The sequence below is a fragment of the Danio aesculapii genome, chromosome 7, assembly GCF_903798145.1.
Source record: "Danio aesculapii chromosome 7, fDanAes4.1, whole genome shotgun sequence".
NCBI lineage: Eukaryota > Metazoa > Chordata > Actinopteri > Cypriniformes > Danionidae > Danio > Danio aesculapii.
In genome coordinates, this window is record NC_079441.1 from 38,344,116 (window position 1) to 38,366,471 (window position 22,356).

At 36.1% G+C, this 22,356-nt stretch overlaps 1 protein-coding gene across 1 annotated transcript in view; it reads right to left on the bottom strand.

The window, feature by feature from the left end:
* Nucleotides 1-22,356, bottom strand: part of otog (otogelin) — a 71,744-nt gene that overhangs the window by 8,733 nt on the left and 40,655 nt on the right. The window contains 29 exon segments of the mRNA XM_056460778.1: nt 135-175; nt 356-454; nt 790-891; nt 1,144-1,248; nt 1,331-1,435; nt 3,000-3,209; nt 3,986-4,174; nt 4,827-4,965; nt 5,044-5,264; nt 5,383-5,454; nt 5,457-5,537; nt 5,540-5,564; nt 5,690-5,780; nt 6,018-6,019; nt 7,773-7,921; nt 8,012-8,189; nt 8,280-10,690; nt 11,166-11,245; nt 11,329-11,446; nt 11,550-11,828; nt 13,637-13,804; nt 13,896-13,922; nt 14,071-14,227; nt 14,328-14,444; nt 16,643-16,762; nt 16,894-17,037; nt 18,869-19,003; nt 19,119-19,257; nt 22,058-22,165. Of these exon segments, the coding sequence (XP_056316753.1) occupies nt 135-175; nt 356-454; nt 790-891; nt 1,144-1,248; nt 1,331-1,435; nt 3,000-3,209; nt 3,986-4,174; nt 4,827-4,965; nt 5,044-5,264; nt 5,383-5,454; nt 5,457-5,537; nt 5,540-5,564; nt 5,690-5,780; nt 6,018-6,019; nt 7,773-7,921; nt 8,012-8,189; nt 8,280-10,690; nt 11,166-11,245; nt 11,329-11,446; nt 11,550-11,828; nt 13,637-13,804; nt 13,896-13,922; nt 14,071-14,227; nt 14,328-14,444; nt 16,643-16,762; nt 16,894-17,037; nt 18,869-19,003; nt 19,119-19,257; nt 22,058-22,165 (5,812 nt within the window).

A 22,356-nucleotide genomic window follows, 5' to 3' on the forward strand; every position in this document is an offset into this window, starting at 1 on the left:
GAAGAGCCCTTCAGAGGGGGGATATATTCCATTTGAAACACACCATTTGACAAGAACGCAATCACACACAAATAACAGAATAAAAATGTAAGCAATAACAGATATGGGTCTTGTATAAATTTGGGAAGGCTTACCAGAGAACATTTAGGACGGAGGAGTTTCTCACATGCACATTCTAAGAAAGAAACAAGCATACATTCAGGACTAATTCACATTACAGTATGTTCTTTAGAAGACACACACAATATATGCAATAAGAGCAGTAACACACTCTCACACTCTATAAGTGATCAAAAACACTATACTGCAATTACAACATAAGTATTTAGTTTAATTATGGGTTTGGCAGGCTTACCGCATGTCTGCAATGGGCAACACTCCTCTGAATCTCTTGTGGAAACTACAGCCATGCCAACTGGACATGTGATGTCTAAGCATCGGGAGGCCTCACACACTGCATGCATACACACAAAAGTTACAGCAACCCTTCACTCATTTGAGTTCAAGACAAACGTCATGTTTTTTAGTTTTGTGCTTTTAGTTAGAGTGCCGAATAAGCAGCTTTATATTGGTCATGGAGCAAATTTGAAAACAAACAACTCTTTCACCCTCATCAAAACTCACAGTGCAGATTCTGTTTAAGTGATGGTATTTTACTGGCAAAAACAGTAAAGGTGACTGCACTATAAGCTTTATTGTACAATTTTCTAAACTGCTTTCTCTGGATGAGTTTACCACTGGTAAAAATATGGTAAAAAAACAAGTGTTTAATAATGTTTTTGTACTTACAGCAGTGATAAGCTGGACAGCAGCGCTCTGTGCTGTTGGTGTCCACAATCAGCAGTTCTCCATCTTGACACACTGGAGCTGCCTCTGAGCATTTGTCACACACTAACGCAATGAAAACAAAAATGTAAAAGTAATTGTGCTAATGATTTCAATATTTCTAATAACCCCCTCCTTAAAAATTCTGTCATTATATATTAACAAAACACAACTTCAGATAAATTACAATTAAATACTTCAAACAAAGGGACAGTAATAAATTCAATAAATTTTCTTCACAATTTTTGTTGCAAAGAATAAAGTAAGTCTCAAATGATTGGATTGAACTGACTTGACTACACTTTTCATAATACTTACTGCAGATGTGTGCCAAACAGCAGCTGCCATCGGCACGAGTGGCGATCAGTGTCTGATCTTCTCGACACACAGGAATATCCAGGACACATTGATCAGGATCACACTCTAAAATAACAAATATGAACATGGATGCAAGCACACAGACACAGAAAACGTAATACACAAAATACTGTAGGGCCAAACTCACCACATAAATACTCGGGACAGCAGGAGTCCTGTCTATAATATGAAACCATCTTCTCCCCGTATTTGCAGCCTGTGGGAGCCGCCTCACACATACTCTGATTACAAACTGTCACAAAAACAATTAAGCACAATTTGAAGTCTCTCACAAATAATTATATACAGCATGTGTAAAACTATCTTTTGATGCTCCCAGCTAACATTATACTAACTATTATACTATTTTATACTATTAATATTATTATACTATTTAAAAAAATTATATGTGGAAAGATGTGGTAACAGCATGGGGAAAATAATAAGCTTGTGTTTCAACCCGCTAAATTCATTTGTTATTTTAAGTGTATATGGATAAGTAAATATGTTATTGATCATGATGAAATGTATTTTGTTTGAAGAATTGTTTTAAGTGTATGATATTCTATTCGAAATAAGTAAATCAATTCATAGATAGGACTATATAGTAAATGGCAAAAAGTAATCTCATTCAAATAACCATACAAATATTAGTTATTATAATTAATATTATATATACAATTAATATAATTATAATTACAATAAGAGCTGAAATGTACTTTCAGATATACCTATAGCCAACAGAATTTCCAAAAGTAGACCATCAAAATAAAATGTCACACCTAAAAGTTTCAGAAATTGCAAATGTGGTAAGTTAAATATTAAAAAAGGAAAGTAATGTATGAATTTAATGTATTTTTAAGTGATTCTAGGATTGAGTCTCCAAGATAAACCTTTTATAAAAAATTGTACAAAAAATATAATGAAACAACTTTAAATAATAACAAGTTCTCTCTAAAATAATGTTTGTTTGTGTATTTTGGGACATTTTGTCTTGAAAATATCAACGTAAAGACTCCAATTATACTTATATACGTCTCATTGTCTTGAATCTTATAATAACTATAATATCACTTTTTTTATTTACCCCTATTAAGGCAAGTAAACATTTGCATGAAACATCTATATTGTGTATTTTTGTGTATTTGTCATTTCAGTTTATGTAGAGATATATACAGTATATATAATATATATATATATATATATATATTATATATATAATATATATAATATTATATATATATAAAGGCATGGCAATTTGTAAAGCACTGATAGAAAAAGCATGACTAGTTTCAAGTATTTTCTCTGGAGGGAAACTCTGGAAGGCATTGTTGCATGTAATTTATTTTTCTCTCAGTCTTTTGTGCAAAACATTTAGGACAGACCAGTAGTAGGTTAATTATTGTCAAATCTGTTGTGATATTTCAGTGAATTACAAATAAAACCTTTAAAAGAAATAATACAATAAAAAACATCAAAGTGTGTTTTCAACATGCCATGCAGTATCTGGGTTAAGGTTAGCATATTAAGCTAAATGACAAAGTGGTGTAAAATATCAACTCTTATGGTTTAAAAAGTTTAACAGTCAACAACAATTAGAAACAAAATCAAATATTCCCAATAAATATGATTCCCATCATATTTAAGCATTTAGCATTATTTTAAAATTACTGTACACTATACATTTGTATTATATTTGTTGTAGTTTTGCATCCTTTAACTTGATTGATGTAAACACACTACAATGTACGCGACAAAGATTCCATCCTCCTCCCTAGGCCTTCTATAGGTATGTGTGAGGTAATGGTGTAACAGACCACAGGCTTTGTGAGGGCAGCAGCTGCTGTCATCAGCGAGGTTGACCGTAATCTCTCCAGTACGTGTGCAGACGGGTTGAGGGATGTTACTGCAGTTGTACTCCACTGGCACTATGCTGTCATTCTCACACTTATACATGCAGCAGCCATCTAATGAAGCTTTCCACACCTCCCCGAGCGCATGAGGGGCTCCAAAACTATCAGTACATGCTGCAAACACATACCATGACATATATTATTCAAAAACAACAAAATAATTGCCCTTTAAAGAGATAGTTCTACTATTTTAGTTTCTACCACTTTCCAAAACATCTTGGAAACACTTTCTATGAAGTCTATGAAGTGTTTATAATTATTTATAATCAAGTATAACAATTCTATAAATATATCTTTAAAGCCACAATAATGCCTATATTGTATTATGAAGACAGTTATAGCTATATTTATAATAGTGTTATTAATACTTAGTGATGCATTTAATTTTTCAATAAACATGTTCGTGACATATTATAGACTGAATTATAAGTATTAACTAGTCTGTCATTATTCATACAGATTGATTATGTAAATAAATTACATTTTAGATGTCTACTTAACATCTCTATCATACAAATGTAGAGTTATAATACATTATGAGCATGATCTCTAGAAAGTGTTACCAATATCTTCTTTCAAGATCAGCAGAAAGGTTTGGAACCACACAAGGTTGGGTTAATAGTGAGTAAATTAAAATTTTGGGGTGAACTTTACTTTAAGGTGCAGTAAGAGAATTCTCTGAGGAACAGAAATACTTTAAAACATGTACAAAAACATTTTCCTTTACCATTCATTATCTTAATAACTTATGTAAACAAAATGGAGGGAGATATGCATTTCATTTTGGTAGAGCTATTTGTTTTGGTGTCTATTTCAAATATCAAAGGTGTTTTTAAGTAATCACTGCACTTTTGAATGGAAAAAAAGAAAGAGAAAGTCGAGGGTCATACCACACTTGCTGGGTGGAATGCAGAGGGCTGAATAGGGCCGGTGTAATAGAGTCCCCTCAGGACACACACAGCCCTCTGAAAGGCCTGTGCATTGCTCTGGGACAAACTCAAACTCTTGGTTTGGACAGGATGGGGCAGTGCAGGCAGGCAGACATGCTTGGTATCGAAGGTTTCCTGGGCACATGAATGCTACACAGAAGAACACCCAAAACACATTCATTTAGAACATGGGTCTCAAACTCAATTCCTGGAGGGCTGCAGCTCTGCACAGTTGAGCTCCAACTCTAATTAAACACAGCTGATCCAATTAATCAAGGTGTTTAAGACTACTAAACACTACTAGATCAGCTTTGTTCCCAAGGTGTTTTTTACATGCATCTTTTATTTCTCTTTGCTATTTGGGCTTATTAGAACCTAACTAGAATAAAAACCTAAGTATCATCTTTTGATATGATGTACTTTTAGAGAAAAATTATGTTCATATATGGACTCGTGATCTGAATTTATATAAAACACTTTTTCCTGAATTTTGTTATGCATATTTACATAGAAATTTTTTTGAACTTGCTTTGACTATCAGAGAGTAAAAAACAATTTTTCCCCTCATTTTTGACAGTTAAAAATAATGTTTGGGACATTTCATATGCTGCAAAACAGTTGCAGGATGACACTGTATGTCTGTAACAAAATATAAAACATTCAAAGTATTTTAAATAGCCACTTAAGAGCTAAAATGTGCTATCACTAAAGTGGACACTAAAGCCCTAGGAGCTTAATGATATATACAGTCATTGAACAAACGGTTACTTAAAGCAGTGATAATATGCCTGAGCATACATACGGCAAAAATCAGCGCTCCTCCATTCCATGCAGATGTTAAATTTGTGGCAGGAAACAGCATAAGCAGCCAAAGCGATACACGGATTATTGACATACTCCACATCTCTCACCCACATCTCACAGAACACTGCTGGAGGGACCTGCAACACAAAGACCAGTAAAACAATGTTGTGAAGATGTGGTTGGTACTTGAGGCAAGTGCATGTGGTGTGTCGTACATAAGCATGGCAGAGGGTGAAGGTGTTGTTGTTCAGCATGTTCAAGCACTGAGAGCAGTCACTGGTGGTGCAGTTGACCTCTCGCCGCCTGCTATTGCTGATGTAGCTGGTGGTGTTGGGAATCTGCCAGCTATCGATGAACACGGCCGGATCCTCTTGCTCAGGCACAACTGTACCGTTAGACAGAGTCAGATCATTCAGAGGATTACCATCACAACTACCTGGACAGGGTGACAAAGAGAAAGATGAAAGAGGGGGAGAGTGAGGAACGAGGAAGAAGCAGATGATTTTATTCTCTTGAGAGTGAATAAGATGTGCAGTTATTGCCTTCATACGCACACAATCCTAACGTGGGCAGTCTGTTGTTATAGCTGTCCATCTCAATCACCATCATGCCTGTAGTGTGGAACACTGGATCTTCAGACCAGCTGGACTTCGGATAAGGTACATGTTTCCTGTGTCCAGAATCTCAAAACCATACTTCTTAAAACGTGCTTCGCATACCTGGAGTTTACATAGAGCTGGAAGAACAACACCATGAACATTTGAACCTTATAAGTTCACTAATAAGTTTCATTTAAGCCATATAATCATACAATAAAAAGTGCAAAATCCTTTTTTCAAAAAGCAACTGATAGATACTCACACGTCTCTGAAGACGATTGACGAGAACTTCGTTAGATTTGTGAGTGATGTTTAAAGCTGCCAGACACAAATTAGTAAAAGTTCCACACAAGCTGGAATCAAACAGAAACATTAAAAAACACACATAAATATTGCACTAAAGGATTTTTAAGATGTTTTGAAGTGTCATTCTGAACAGCCGATTCGAATGTTATCACTCGATTGATTGGCCGCTATCAGTGGTTATGAGCTGATAGATATGGAGCCAGTAGGGGGATATGCACCTACTGGTAGGCTCAGAAGGCTGTTATCATCCATCCACGAGGTTAATCAGCTATAGATCACATAACGGCTGTGGCCGGAAGTTTACAAGAATTATTTGTATTATTCATTAAATTTCCCATTAATTGTATTTATTAATGTCTACCCCAACCCAAGGGTGTAGGTTTGCACTTGACATGGTGGGGACAGGTGAATCAAACAACCCCCAGCCCCCACCCCCAAGAATGAATATTGTTATTAAAATATATTACTAATTAATCCGCTCTTCATACAATTAGTAAGTTAAATTAAATAAACAGGGTGTAGCCAAGGGGGGTTCGGGTGGTTCTAAAGACCAAAAGTTTTGTTATTAAAAGGATTATTATTAATATTAATGTTTGAAATTTTCTTATTATTCAAATGGCCAAACTCTGGCTGAGGAAAGTTAAATGTACTGGCCAGTTGGTTATTTGCGTATAGGCCTTCAGTTTTAGTTTAAAACAAGTTAACAGATTTCTAAAAATATATATATATATATAATAATTAATAAGAGATGATAATAAATTTGTATGTCATATTTCTTTATTATACATTTTATTATTTTTATAAAACTGTAATATAAAACTCTCCGTTTAATGCACAATTGTAAATAAAACACAGAAAATAGTAGGGTAAGCAATATGACAAAATGGTTGGAAAATGTTTTTGGTACTGCAAAAACTGTGGTTATGAATACCATCTGACAAGGTAATCCAGCAAATGTTTGTTCTTAGAATGTCACTAAAATGGTATATTTATACCTCATAATTAAATACAAAACCAGGCGAATAACTGCAAAAAGGTCCATTTTTCAGAAAACAAATAACCACCCCCTTTTAATAAGCTGGTTACAGGCCTGATGTAATAGTAAAAGAATGTTTATTAACTGACAAAGAGAGTTTATTTTAACCATAGTGAAAATGATAGTCATATATCAGTATTATTAAAATGGAGCACAAGCTGTAGTTTTTCTGACAAATTGGATTCACCAAAATTGGACATGTTACTCCAAGAGATTAGGAGAACTGGCAGGGATCATATACTTCTACATGTAGCTGTTTATTTTGCAGTTAGTTTTCTATTATATTATTATATTATTTTTATTAAGTTTTATATTATTTACAGACTATAAGTCTGTTATAATGTTATACTTTGCGTTAAAGCAGGAGAAAAACACAAGCATTAACAGCATTATTATGATGGACTCATTCAGTAGGAACTTGAGTTTATGTGACTTACACTTTTCGTTGAAAAAAGCTCTTATGTCTACCTTTTTTTGCTGCCGCCATCCTTACCAACCTTCACACACCTTATTCTTGCACAGGAAATTGCCGCGCTATTTTGGCGTGACAGCAGGGAAAGGCACAGCCAATCACAATGTTCATGTGTGTTTGGGGGGCGTGTGGAACTCGAGGAGATACGAGATTACCCTAGTTGCATGTCTAAGTTAATATTGACAGCGCAATTTTTTAAGTGAATTAAATTATTGGTGGGAACATTTCAATAGTTGGTAAATATTGGTAGGGCTGCGTCCCCTACGTCCATGCTAAATCTATGCCCCTGACCCCTACCACAACCCTAAACCCCACCGTCACAGTAATGTAAAAACAGATCTGGATCTGGAGTCCTTCTCTATTAGTATAGCTGATTAACCATGTGGATGGGATGATAACAGCCTTCTGAGCCTACAAGTATATCTATCAGCTGAAAACCACTGATATGCCCATTCAATCGAGTGACAACGTTTAAGTGGGTGATTCTGAACTGTAGACAAACTATTAAAACAATTGTGGATATCTTACTACCGTGTCATCTGGTCCAGAACACTCTTGCACCAGGATGCTAATGGTCTCATTGGGAAGTTGAGCCACAACATATAAAGCAGCTTTATAAATCGCAACACTTTTCCCATCAAATGTGATCAGATTAAGATCTGGAAACACTGAACAACGACCTGTATGCCAAAATAAATATTACATTTAGATAGAACATTCAATGGAAGAATGGAAATTAAACTGATAGTGTTAATGTGTGTATTCCTCACATGGACAGTCCCACCGTGGACAACACTTATCACCATTGACTAGTATGGCAAACCCAAGCAGACCACAATTTGGTGGTGTAGGATCGTATGGGCAGCTCTGAGACTTATTGAAGAGGAGCAACTGGCCACTGACACAAATAAGCTTTGTGCATTCATCCACTACCTCTGAATATGGAGCCTGCAGACACACAAACACACAAGTAAATATGAGAGAATAGTGTTCATACCCCACACCTGACACAATTTATAATTGACTCACAGTGCATACTCTGCTTGGCTCATGAGCAGTAGTTTTGGGTACTGCTTGTGTCTGGCTTGTCATCCAGTGCTCTGTTTCTATTGTGTAAGGGAGACTGGTCTTCACAGATGTACTTAGTGTTGTTTGGCCAGTGTCTGGAGTAGGCGGCAAAGTTGTAACTATGGGACTTTCATCCATCAGATGGCGTTCAGTAGAGGTACTTGAGCTGGTAATGGGACTACTTGTAGTGACAGTAGAGGAAGTAGGTAGATGTGGTTGAAATAGTAGTCTGGGTAAGACTGATGCCACAGGAGTTGTAGTTATTCCAGTCGGAGTTGGAGTTGTTCCAGTTACTGACGGAAATGTTGTGGTTGAACCAGATTCAGTAGTGTATTCTGTAAATCCAGAGGTGAATTCTGGGATTTCAGGAATGGGTGTTGTAAGTGTGCTAGAAGCAGCAGCAGTACTTGGAACAGTTGTGGAAACAGAGGTCACTTTTTCTGTCGAAACTGAAGTAGATGTTGTCAGTGTTGTCTCAATCCTAGTAGGAGGTGAAATGCTAGTTGTGGTCACATCTTGTGAAGTCTGTCGAATGGTATCTACACCTACACGTGAGGTTAAGACTGGTGTGATACGAGTTGTAAATTTTGGAGCCATTGTGGAAGGAACGGTACTGGAGGTCTCATGCACCAAAGTTGGTGTCTGGGTGGTCGCAGCAGATGTAATCATAGCCCTATCTGTGTCAAGAGAAGCCCTGGTTGTCTCTGTAACAAGATGTATTGTCAAATGTCTAGTTGTGGATGTCTGAGTGGTGGAAACAACCTCCTCTTCAGCTTCAGTAGATGTTAGCAGAGGTTTCTCAGAAGTGACAGCTGTTTCTGTGGTTTTTGTTGGGGTTTGAGATACTGATGTTGTTTGAGATACTGATGTTGTAAGTATGGACGGTGAGGCTGAAGAAATCTCAGACGGTGCAGGAGTGGTGACCACAGTTGTAGTATGAGGAGAATGAATTGGCGATGTGCTGACTTTCTCTGTATGGAGAGAAGTAGTTGAAGATAAACTCCAGGAAGACTCTGTATAGCCGAGTGTAGTAGAAGTGGAGGGAACTTTAGAAGATGTTTTGTCAGTGGGTGACACATGTGATGTAAGCAGTGTTGTTGTTTCCTTTGTAGGTGCCCAGGTGGGTGGCATGGTAGTATAGGTGGTAAGCGGGGTCTCTGCTGTCCTGTAACTGGTTTGGGATGTTTCTGGTAATTCTGATGGAGTTGAAGTTGCTTGGATCACTCTCCAATCTGTCTGTAAGGTCCTATCAGTAGTTGGACCATCAGGATAAGTATAAATAACAGATGTTGGCTGATAGGTTGTTTTTGCAGTGGTTTCTGTTGGCACAAATGCAGGAGCTTGAGAAGAAACTGTAGTGAGACTTGTTGGAGCAGCCGTGTAGAGAGGCACTGTTGTTTTTGAAGTTTCAGGTTGCTCTTTCACTGTTGAAGGAATAAAGAGAGTTGTTTGAGTAGCAGGCGGTGTTGCAAATGCAGAACTTGTGGATTTTATTGTAATCTGAGTGGTGGATGCTTTAGTATCTGTTAGGGAAGTGGGAATGGTAGTGGTGTCCGAAGGCTTCTGCGTTTCAGAGGTAGCCTCAGGGGTCTTCAGAGTGTCCAAAGATGTTGATGATGCCATTTCTGCTGTGGTTCCAGAGGTTCTCCATTCTAATACAGGTGCTGTAGTGGACGGTGAGGTGAACTTTGTCATACTTATGGTTTCAGCAGGAAACTGTGTGATGCCACTTGCAGACACAGTAGAGGTTGTGGTCTTTTCAGTATGTGTGACGGCTTCTGAGACTCTGGCAGTCTCTGTAATTGAGGTGAGGGGAGATGACACTTTCACAGTTGGGGAAGTGGCTTCTGTGGGGCCCATGCTAGTTGATACTGGAAGAACGGGCAAAGTGCTTACTCTGGTCAGCTCTGAACTTGAGGTAGATGGTAGAACAGGTCTAGAACTAGGTGGTGAGCGAATAGTTGTGGTACGTGTGAGCAGAGTTGAAGACTCTGTTGGTCTGCTTGTTGTAGAGGTAACTGAGACAGGTGCTGAGATAGACACAGGGCTAGTGTACAATGTAGTGGAGGAAGTGGGACTAGATGTGATGCTTGGTGCTTTAGTGGTTCTCTCAGTGGAAGCCAGGGGACTCCAGGAGGAAGAAGATGTTGTTAATGTGGTGATGATTTCCACCACCTCTGGTCTGAGAGGGGAAGTTGTAGGTTTTTCAGTGGTTGGCATGTGTGCTGAAGGTGTTGTGGTGGCACTAGATTCTGACACTGTTGTAGAAATGAGTGTTGTAGAAACTGCTGGAATGCTCGAGGTGTAATCTTCTGAGAAGGGTGTTGATGATATGGTAGTGCTGGGTAGTGTGAATGGAGGAACAACAGGAGGCCTAATGCCTAAAACACAAACACATTATTTGTTAGATGCTGCACAATAGAATAATTAATTTAAACTGATACAGCTAATTGGATTCCACTTTATTTTAATAGCTTTAATTACTTTACTTCGATACATTTAAAGTAATAATTTTGTTACAATGCACTTGTTATGTACATATGTTTTACATTGGACTGATATTTTATTTATAACCTAGTATTTGTAAGTACCTACCTGTAGTAATTAAGGCAACTTGATATAAAGTGGGACCACTAATTGTGTTACAATTAGCTAATTCATTTTGTATTTACTATGGCAATAATAAGACAATAAAAATCAGTTGATAGTATGAAATGGTTTGTTTTTATGGTCAGTATTTTAACTAACATGTGCAAAGTTGTCACTAACATCTAACATAACGTAACCTGCTTTGGTCAATTCCTATGGAAATGACTGAAGAACAATTTTTAAACTTAAAAATAAATAATAACTTACAGTCCTCCAAAGAGACACATCTCTGAGTAACCTCATCTAGAACCATGTGACTTGGACATTGTGGCAGACATCCTTCAATCCTACAGGAAGGCAAGTGTTAACCATATTACTTAGAATTGGTAGATATTTGTGTGTTTACATGTATGAAAGTGTATGCTCTTACTTCAGAATGCTGGTACAGCTCAGACCTGATGGGTCGCTGCAGGTCTTGAAGCATGGACTCACACATGATTCAAACCTCCACTGACATCGAGGACCCATTGGATAGTGTGGTACGGCGCCTGAAATAAAATAATAGAAATTATGGAAACAATGGGTTATGCAGTTATATTAGTACTGATTAACAATGACCAAGTATACAGTAATTATCTGCCACATTCTGACCTGTTAGTTTGAATAGAGTAGCCCGGCGGTACCGATCTGAGTGACTGTATTTCTGTAGCTGAAGTCTGGACAGCATAAAGTGCAGAAAAAATCCAGGCCTTGCCAGTGACTCCAGTGAATCAAAGCCTGGGATCCAAGTGTCTCTATGTAGGACAAATGTAGCTGCATCCCAGAATGCTGGTGTATCTTCCCACTTCTGAAATTTCAGTTGGCTACCCTGCTCTGCTTTTAAGAAATAGTTGGGTTTGTCTGCCGCCTCAAATGACACCAGAGAGGAGTCTGTAACATTAATAACATTACACAATGACAACATATAAATCATAAAAGCCACATTTAGGGCCAGATTCACTAACATCTTGCACTAGTGCAAATTTTCTTTTTGGCGTTAAAACAGTACTGTTGGTATTTGCTAAATACACGCATAAAATATGCAACTGAAAAGGCATCGACACAGCTATTTATATGCCTGACCTTACCAAATATGCATTTGTAGGAGTTTCCCAGTCTGATGCAAATTTTATGGGAAGGAAGTATTTAAAAGAATTGCACAATGCAATTTATTAATCTTTGTGTTCCTCAAATGGTGAATAGTTGTGGCATAATTTAACACCTAAAACATGACTTAATTGTTGTGCTTGAAATGGCTGCACTTGTTGTTCTCAAAAGGTATCACTGCAGAAAATAGAGCGTGTATGTTTTTTTGTATTTTCCTTTAACATGTTTGTTTAAAGTTATCAAAATGAATGTACAATGTGCTTTTACAGACATAATCAAAGGCAAGTTTTACAAAAATGTGCAATGGGTTATAGAAATTATAGTAAACCTTAAAAAAAAGAAAATGAGTCAATAGATACATGGAGGTAAGGAAAAAAGAAGAAAAAAGGGACAGAGCGTGTTAAAGATAGAAGATTTTTTCCACACACATTTATTTGGAATGCCAGGGAAACCCTTCGTCCAAAGAGTCAAAGATATTGTTTACCAAAAATGTTATTTTTAGTTTGCTTCAACAACTAACAAAACAACTAGGGTGAGTCAAGTAATACCAATGCAATCTGAGTTCCCTTAGACCAGGGGTGGGCAAACTCGGTCCTGGAGGGCCGGTGTCCTGCATAGTTTAGCTTCAACTCTAATCAAACACACCTGAACATGCTAATCAGTGTCTCTAAGATCACTAATGATCTATAAGCAGGTGTGTTTGATTAGAGTTGAAGCTAAACTGTGCAGTACACCGGCCCTCCAGGATCGACTCTGCCCACCCCTGCCTTAGACAGTCTACGCTCCCTTAGACAGTGTGTGATCCCCTTGCATGGAAATTGTCAAAATGCACATCTTGTGGAGTGTCTCACATAAATACAGTCAGATAAGACTAACTATAAGTAAACGTAAGACATGTGAACATGGGTGCTGTCCAGTTCTGAGGTCTTTCATCTTTGTAAGTAAAAGGTTTTTTTTCATTGTCTGGGGGTCACTTAAGCTTGTCAATTTTGTCAATATGCATTTTCTTCAGTCAATAAATAAACAGGCCTAAATAAAATAAAACTATTTGTAAAACTAAACTTTTGTTAAATACTATAGCTGTTTTAATTAAATAACTGTATTTTATTACGAAGTTGGCTAACTTTGTCGTCATTAATATGTTTTCTTATTATTTTCTTAGCACCCCCACATATTTGCTAACCCCTCCCTTATGCCTGATAGAAAAAAAATTTTGCATCATGCTTTGTCATAGTAGATCACCTGCACCTTATGAGCATCGGCTCTGCTTATTTGCCACTACACTAATTCTCTGTGTTTATTACATGGGTCAACATTTTAATGAAATGTTATATCTTTGTTCTTAATTTTTTTTTTTAATTAACAGACACATTGTCTGCAAATTATCCGTAGACACACCCATCGGCATTGTTTTGGAATTGCTGTTTTGTAAATCTGGCCCTTAGTCTACAGTGTATGCTGAGACATAAATACGCATATCAAAACAAAAAATGTATTCAGGAGAATGAAATCTAAATCTAAATTGTATATAAACCTGCATGTTTTACTATAAATTTGTTCTGTTTGAATGAAAAATTGTCTGTTTGACTGACCATGTGGTCTGGCTTTGCTGATGCCTGGTGTCATCATGAACAGCACCAGGATCTCATCAGCACTTGTCAGGTCTCTTTTTGGGAACACCAGTCCACTTGTCTTATTGGCTGCCAACAGTGTCCCCCTCTCTCTGTAGGTCAACAGCTTCAGCGGCCCTTTCCCTAAAGCTATGAAAATGTGGATTGAGCATGCACAGTTGTTAAAATGATTTAGATCTCAGACAATTATAAATATTATTATCAAATATTGCAGATGCACCTTTGTTGTAGTATTCACAGTCATAAGCTGTAGGAGGAAGAAACCATTAATACTTATTATATCATAACGATTAATCAACCATGTTATTTAAATGTTCAGTTTCTTATTAAGAACGTTTATTCATTAAAGTATATTTATTTGTAATAAATGTAGTCATTGAGAAGGTGTCACTCACGACAAATGGATGGAGAGCGCCAGTCAATAGGAATGCCCTTCTGACAGCAGCGGTGAGCATATACTGCAACACTTGTGCAGAAGCACTCACAGTCTCCTCCACGGTTACAGCCACAAGTGTCCACCAAGCAGTTCATATAGAACCATGTGACATCTACCTACAGAACATCAAACACCTTTAAACACAGAGACCCTCTCTCACTCACATGCACATATTCTCTTGGGTGAATGGTAACTGCTCGGAGATGATCGACTTACCACAGGGTGGCAGACTTGAAACACTTCACTGAGCAAAATCCCACACTGCCGTTTTGCAAAGGGTTCTCGGAGAGGATTCAGATTGCAGGGGTGCCTTATGTCAGGACTGTTCACACACTGATGAGGCATTCACAAAAATCATTCTCAAGTGTTACTACCATCAGATTTCTGACACTCTGTATGGTCAAAGCAAGTGTTCAGGGTGCTTTCACACTTCATCTAATTGCCTGGTCCATAGCCGATTTCAATTGATTTCCCCTCCTGCTCCTAATTAAAAGGTGTTCTTATTGTGTTTTTTTCTTGGTTTTGAATCCCAGAATGTTTGCAACCACAGATAGGCAGCTGTTTACCTCCAATAATGGCAAATCAGACGAATAATGCCACTTGCTTGCCTGAACTTTGTACTTTTTTGATTTAAAAAAATGCAACATCAAATCCATTTGTAATGCAAAAGAACACAGGCATCAATTATTAAACCCAGGTCATGGTGACCACATCTGTGTTATATTTCAAAGTGCTTAACCACCACAAGGTTTTCAACACTTAGGCCTGTCACAATAATCAGTATATCTATTTATCATGCAATCATGACCTCAATCATTTTTTGTGGCAGTATATAAATCACCCAACAGACTTACATTAAAATGAATGTCAGCAACATTTGATCTAATTGCACAGACTCTGTTATCTCATCTCTGTTGGAGGAGTAATCATGCTAATTTCACTCATTTACAAACAATGATTTCTGACAGGGGAAGAAAAGGTGAATTTTCACATTTCCTGAAAAACTACTGATGGGTAGAAAAAAGTGGTCTAAATGAACTCAGTTTTAAAGCTCCAGTCCACTTACAGAAAACTTCACAAATAACATTTAAACTATTTTACAAGGACATCACAGGTGTCAAAGCTTACTGTATAATAGGACATTTACTTTTTTAACATCAAATTACAGACTCTAAATAACTTTAACAATCGTAAGTGAATGTGTTTTTACATTATTACACCGTGTACTAACAACACGCGATGCGGTAAAATTTCAGCAACAAGCAATTTAGCTGTGCACACCAAACATGACATGACACGACAGGAACATTTAAATTCCAGCAATTCATTTACCAGCCACTGCATTCCAGATGAAGTAGTGAGGGTTATAATCTTTTTAATACTTAACCTATTTAACATAATTAAAAGTAGACTACTGAGGGACTGTTGTTGGTTTGCACTTGAGTCACAGTTCAGATGTTCATTTCATTTCAAACCGTTAGCTAGTTATTTTACTTTTAAAATCTTAGGTGCTGCTGTCAGTAGTATGGCAACAATAGTAGAGCATTTAACATTAAATAGAGCACATAATCTGTACCTGAGGTTATCAGTGTCATTGTTGTTTAGGCTGTTGTTCTGTCGCAATGTCGCAGAAATTGAAAGCATTTTATTCATTCATTCATTCTTTTATTCATTCATTTTCCTTCGGCTTAGTCCCTTTATTCATCAGGGGTCACCACAGTGGAATGAACCGCCATCTTTTCCAGCATATGTTTTATACTGCGATTGCCTTTTCAGCTGCAACCCAGTACTGGGAAACACCCATAAACTCTCACATGCACACACAGACACTATAGAGCCAATTTAGTTTATTCAATTCACCTGTACCACATGTCTTTGTTCTGTGGGGAAAACCGCAGCACCCAGAGGAAACCCACGCGAACACGGGGAGAACATGCAGTCTACACACAGAAATGCCAACTGACCCAGCCGGGACTTGAACCAGCGACCTTCTTGCTGTGAGGTGACAGTGCGAACCACTGAGCTACCGTGTCACCTCCTGAAAGCCTTTCTAAAATAGAAATTTTGCATGAACTTGCCAAAGATGGTTAGGACAATAATTTATTTTAATATGTAAAAGGGGCTGCATGGTGGCGCAGTGGGTAGCACATTTACCTCACAGCAAGAAGGTCGCTGGTTAATTGTCAATTGTCTGTAGTGTATGTGTGTGAATGAGTGTGTATGGATGTTTCCCAGTGATGGGTTGCAGCTGGAAGGGCATCCGCTGCGTAAAACATATGCTGGATAAGTTGGCAGTTCATTCCACTGTGGCAACCCCTGATTAATAAAGGGACTAAGCTGAAAATAAAATAAAATGAACATGGAAAAGATAGCTTTTTTTGAGTGTCGCCGCATTGTTAGGACACAATGTTATGCTGGTTTATTATCATTATATAATCACTGGCACTAAAAATGACAATTATATCATACCACACTAACAACTATAAAAAAAAGTGATTGGTGTTGTATGTATATTTATCTGTTTGTCATGCCTCTGCTGCGGTCCAGCTGTTTCCAAATTCCTGTGGTGTTGATGAGTCAATGTTCTCTGGTGTTCTCATCTCATTCGCGGTTTTCTGATCAAAGTTCCCACAAAGACCAGTGAGCCTGCCCTAAGAATAAAATAAAAATAAATAAAAATGCTGTCTAGTACGTAATCGACACTTTGAAGGAAAAAATGCTCATTTGGCAACACTAATTCACAACTTTACATTTAGTCACACATGCACCATTGTGGATTTACCTGCCAGCGTGGTCCAGCTTGTATGTGTATTGTGGTTTTTCTGTCCCACAGCACTGTGAGGTCTTCCCCAAGCAGATGTACAATGGTGTAATATCCTGCCTGCCAGATATATACTCTCTGCCTGTCAATCACACTGGATGGGTTCTGCACATGACCAATAGCCACAAATTAATTGGGTGTTCAGAGAAACAGGCCAAACACCATTGCTGCGTTCCAATACGCACACTATCCGTCATAAATAGTATTTGAAAATAGAATTAGAATATGCCAAACCATAGTATGTTGAAAAGAATATACCAGAGGTTCCCGGATGATTTGCCATTTCCGGTAAAAACTTTAAGTGTAGAAGCGGCCATACTCTAACCACTGATATTGCCCACAATACATTGCCCATTGGACAGGAATTCGATTAGAACTACAAACGCGTGTGAAAAGTGTAAATAAACTACAAACATGATGGATTCGCGAGACCAACCGTCAAGTAGAGAGGCTTCGGTAAAGATGTTTGAATGACTGTTAGTCAATATCTAGCCAACTGGAAAATATTTAAATCGCATTATCTGTGTTATATTTCATCTGCAACAACAATACTGACCTTATATAAAGACGCGTATGGACGTCTGAACGTCTGAATGCAGAATTATCCAAAGACCTGAGGAGATTTCTTCGCATGAAAGACTCATGAATGGGAGATTAACCTGTTGCTGCTTCTCCAATAAGGTAGGTAATTAAATTCGACAGAAATGTGGATGGTGTGTGGATGCTTGACAGGGGCCATAACTAAGCAACACAATGATCTGTTAAAGAGGAAGTAGTATGTCCCAAAGCCTGCATACTCTTCTGTTGCACACTCAAAAGTATAAACTTTTTCTTCACAAAAAACACACTTTTAGGGCGTAGTATAAGTATGTGAATTGGGACGCAGCACATCATAGCTTGCATTAAAACGTATTTACTCATACACTGAAAAAATTGATTCAAAGATGATTCCATGGATTTACAAAAAAATTGTAAAAGTTAAGTGGTTGTAAACAGTTTAATTGGGCTGAATTTAAACAATCAGATTAAGTTAAATATTACTAATTTTAATTTGTTTGTTTAAATTCAACATAAATTGTTTGCAACAATTTTGCAGACATCATTTTTTAGTGTACCCAGGGGTGTATATGAATGAGCTAAAAATGTAAGGGTCAGTGTTGGGTAAGTACAAAAAAAGTAATTAATTTGCAATTACATCATTAAACCTAATGACTTTACCAAAATCTTTTTCTGATCAGTAACCTAATTAATCAATTAGTAATTTAGCTACTCCTAATACCTAATTTAACTTCTAATACCACTTAAAATCAATATAAATCACAATGCACATACAATAGAAATTAAACTTTTAATTATTTAAATTTAAGTCAAACAGGACCTTTTAGTTTTTATTTCTTTTTAATTAACACTTATAATGTTAAACAATATTTGTATCAAATTTTTTCAAATCAATCACACCATATTGATAAATTTCTTATTTAATTGTTCCTTACGCATGTCCAATCTAGTTAAAGAATCAGATTAGATTGCAAAATATCCAAATAACGGAAAAATACAATTACTCTGCTTCTCTAAAATGATTAATACAGATCTGTTAATTTTATGTACAGTATTTAAGGCAAGGTCATCACAAATAACTAATTCAATTACCTAAATATGAAAAGTGATGCCTTACTTTACTTTTTTAACAAAAACAGTAAAATAATAACAGTAAAACTAGTTATTTTGTAACTAATTACACCCAACACTGATAAGGGGCATATTATAAACCTTAGTTTGACTCATGAATATTTATTAGATGACAACCATAGGCTCTGGCTTTATTTCCGGCAAAAATTAGATGCTTCAATGTTTGAAGCATAATTACAGTATTTTCATATACATAAGACTTTACAGCAGCTTATGACATAAAAGAGAATGAATAAAGCTCACTCACAGGTCTGCCAGTGTCATCATCAAACACAATAAAGGAACGGCCCACAGAGATGTGGAGAGACTTTCTGCAGATCACGCCACTTTCAAAGCAGTCAACATTTTCTGCTGTGACAGTCATCATTGCATCTAATGAGCTCTAATACACAAATGAGAACATATTACTACTAGCCGACAACATATCATAAAGACATGTGCTGTCAGTGATATACAGATTGAGTTATGGGAATCTGGATCTGTTGTTAAATGCTCACCTTGACCAAGTACACCTTACAAGCACCAATATAATCAAAGAGAAAGCCATCAAATGTTCGGTAGTGTCGATCTCCATAGGCAGTGCACATAGATGGACACGGGCGGAACTCACACTGGAATGTGCCATGTTGACACACACTGCAAAATAATACAATTCAGATGCTAGAAACTGCTTCACCACACATTTAAACTTTTCTCTCCATCCTTAAGTGTCGATAAGCGAATCTGCTTCATACTATGAGTATATATATATTTTTATTTTTATTTTTTTAATTGCATGCCCACATTCACAAAATATTAAAAGTCTTAAAAATGGAAGATAACAAAGAAATTCATATAAAGAAACCCCTAAATAAATAGATAAAAATAAAGTACAATCACACGATTTTAGAGCAATCTTTAAGTGGAGATTAAACAAAAATTGTAACTAACAAGGATCCTGTGTTAATTTAAGAGAGCTCTTTTATGTATTCCCAAAGGGGAGACCAAATTGAAACCAAAATCTGTCAGATTTTTTATGTTTGTCATAGGTACGTTTTTTTCTAATGGTAGCTACACAGCAATTTGTGATATGCGCATTTTGAAAGATGGAGCCTGTGATGCAGACCAAAGTAACAAAATACATTTTTTAGCTAAATATACCAAGACACTACTATGAGTTTTACTTTTAAAAAAAATAATTAATTAGCAATTATATCATTAAACCGGTATTTAAATTACTTTACCAAATACTTTTTTAAAAACAGTAACTTAATTCAACTTAAGTTATTTAACTACTGGACTTGATACCACTTAAATCCATATAAATCACAAATAACAAAAAAATTATATAAAAAATAAATAAATAGATAAAAATAAAGTACAATCACACCATTTTAGAGCCTGTGATGGAGACCAAAGTAGCAAAATACATTTTTTAGCTAACTATACCAGGACACTACTATGAATTTTATATTTCTAACAAATTTGCTACAAGCCAGTAAAATCTTTTAATCTTTTAAACTGTGTCAGGTACAATATTTTTCCTCATATTCATAATCTCAAACATGAAAAACATCACTACTATATAAATAACCCAACGCTATCTCATGGCAACTATTTGATTTAGTGGCTAATTCGTGTAAATTTGTATCATCTCATTTGAGCTATTTAGTATGATTTGCTAATCCCCCAGTGTGGTTGGATTTAAGAGTGGGGTTTGGTGTCATGCCTACTTTTGAAAATTTTACTTTTTCATATGTACGAATTAGCCACTAAACTAACAAAATGTAAAATAGTGATGTTTCCATGTGAGATCAGGCTTAATAGTCACATGCAACATTTAATTTTTATAAATTTATGAAAATGTAACAAACTGACTTTCTGTCAAAGTAATCAACAAACAACCTTCAAGTAATGTTATATTTAGTGGTTTAGTAATTAACCTTTAGTGGTTTAGAGCACTAATTAGAAACATTATATAGACCAGCGGTTTTTAATCTTGGTCCTCACACTCCCCTTCTCTGCACATTTTGTATGTTTCTCTTACTGCTTCTCCATTCAACTTCATGTGCCCTAAAAAGTATGCACTACAGGTCAAATGTTTGGGGTCAGTAGGATTTTTAAATGTTTTAAAATATGCTTATCCTGCTCACCAAAGCTGCATTTATTTCATCAAAAATACAGAACGATTACGGTAAAATTGTGAAATGTTATAATAAAATATAAAATTACTCTTCAAAAGTAGTTTAACATTTAACTGAATCATTTATTCCTGTGATTTTAAAGATGAACTTTCAGCTTCATTACACCAGTCTCATATTCCAGTACTCCAGAAATCACTTTAATATGAGTTATTATTGGTATTATTATTATTATTATTATTATTATTATTATTATTATTATTATTATTATTATTATTATTAATTGTAATAGTAATAAAAGCAATAATGACTTAATGATTTAATAAATATTTAACAATTTAACTTTTTTTATATTTAACAAATGCCGCCTTGATGAACAGAATCATTTTATTAAAAAATAATAATAAATTGACCCCAAACTTTTGACCGATAGTGTACATTCAAGGATTTTCTGCCATGATTACAGTTAGAAAAAAAGCATATTCAATTCAAAGGGAAATAAAGTTTTTATACAAATATCATGGTTATGGTTAAATAACTCCACACTTATTTAAAAATTTTGTCTGAAGATGCTGTAAACAGCAATTCTTTGTTTTTAAATTAAGTAGTCTTCAAGTTCAGCTAATTTCCAGGAAGTACAGAGCTGTGAACACTAGGTAGGGAACACACGGTCTACAGACAGTTCCTTCATAGAGCTTTACATGCTTTATATATATTTATAAGCATATATCGTCACTTTAGAATTATAAGGTTCTATCTGCCATTTTTGTCAAAATTGAGTTACTGACATATTCTTATTAAACAACAACTTATTTACATAAAGGGATGTTTTTATAAGTTGTTTACATTTTAAGACTTTTTATTTTAAAATTAAATGTTACACACATACTGTTTGCTATATGGAATGCAAAAACATTTAAGCTCAAAATCTCAAAATCATTCAGAATGCTGATAGAACCTTATAATTCCAAGGTGATGATATGTCTAAACATAGTTCCTACTGTATATAGATCTTTCTTCTAACAATCTGCTTATCCAAATTTGCAGTTTTAAACTAGAGACACACGCAAAATGTGCAGAGCGGGGAGTCGTGAGGACCAGGATTGAAAACTACAGATTAAGAACATATGCTATTCCATGAAATGCTTATGCTGAAATGTTTTAGTTAAATGTTGACCTAAAATGCTAATACTTGGTTCAGAACATTCATAGAACATTTAAAAGTACCACTTCAAGAAGAACATTAGCAAAACATTCTTCTAACATTTGTTCACAGCTTTGTGTGAAGACCTGAATATAAGTGAACATAATCTCACCACTGATGACATGGGGAAGATACTTTGTCTCCTGGATAATATTCTTTTCCTTTCCACAAACACGGGCATGCACGTGGCTTAAAACACTCATCGCCATGCTTCAGGAGCCTGAAACACAAACAAGCAGCGTAAAGCACACTGAAACAGCATGGATGACATGTAAGTGTATTTATGCATGTGAGCACATATGTGTGAATCCAGAACCCATGCCAATTTGATTTCTGAGGATTCTATCTAAGATAAGAATATTTGGATGGGTGAACAGATGAAAGAACAATCTCAATTGTCACATGAGAAAA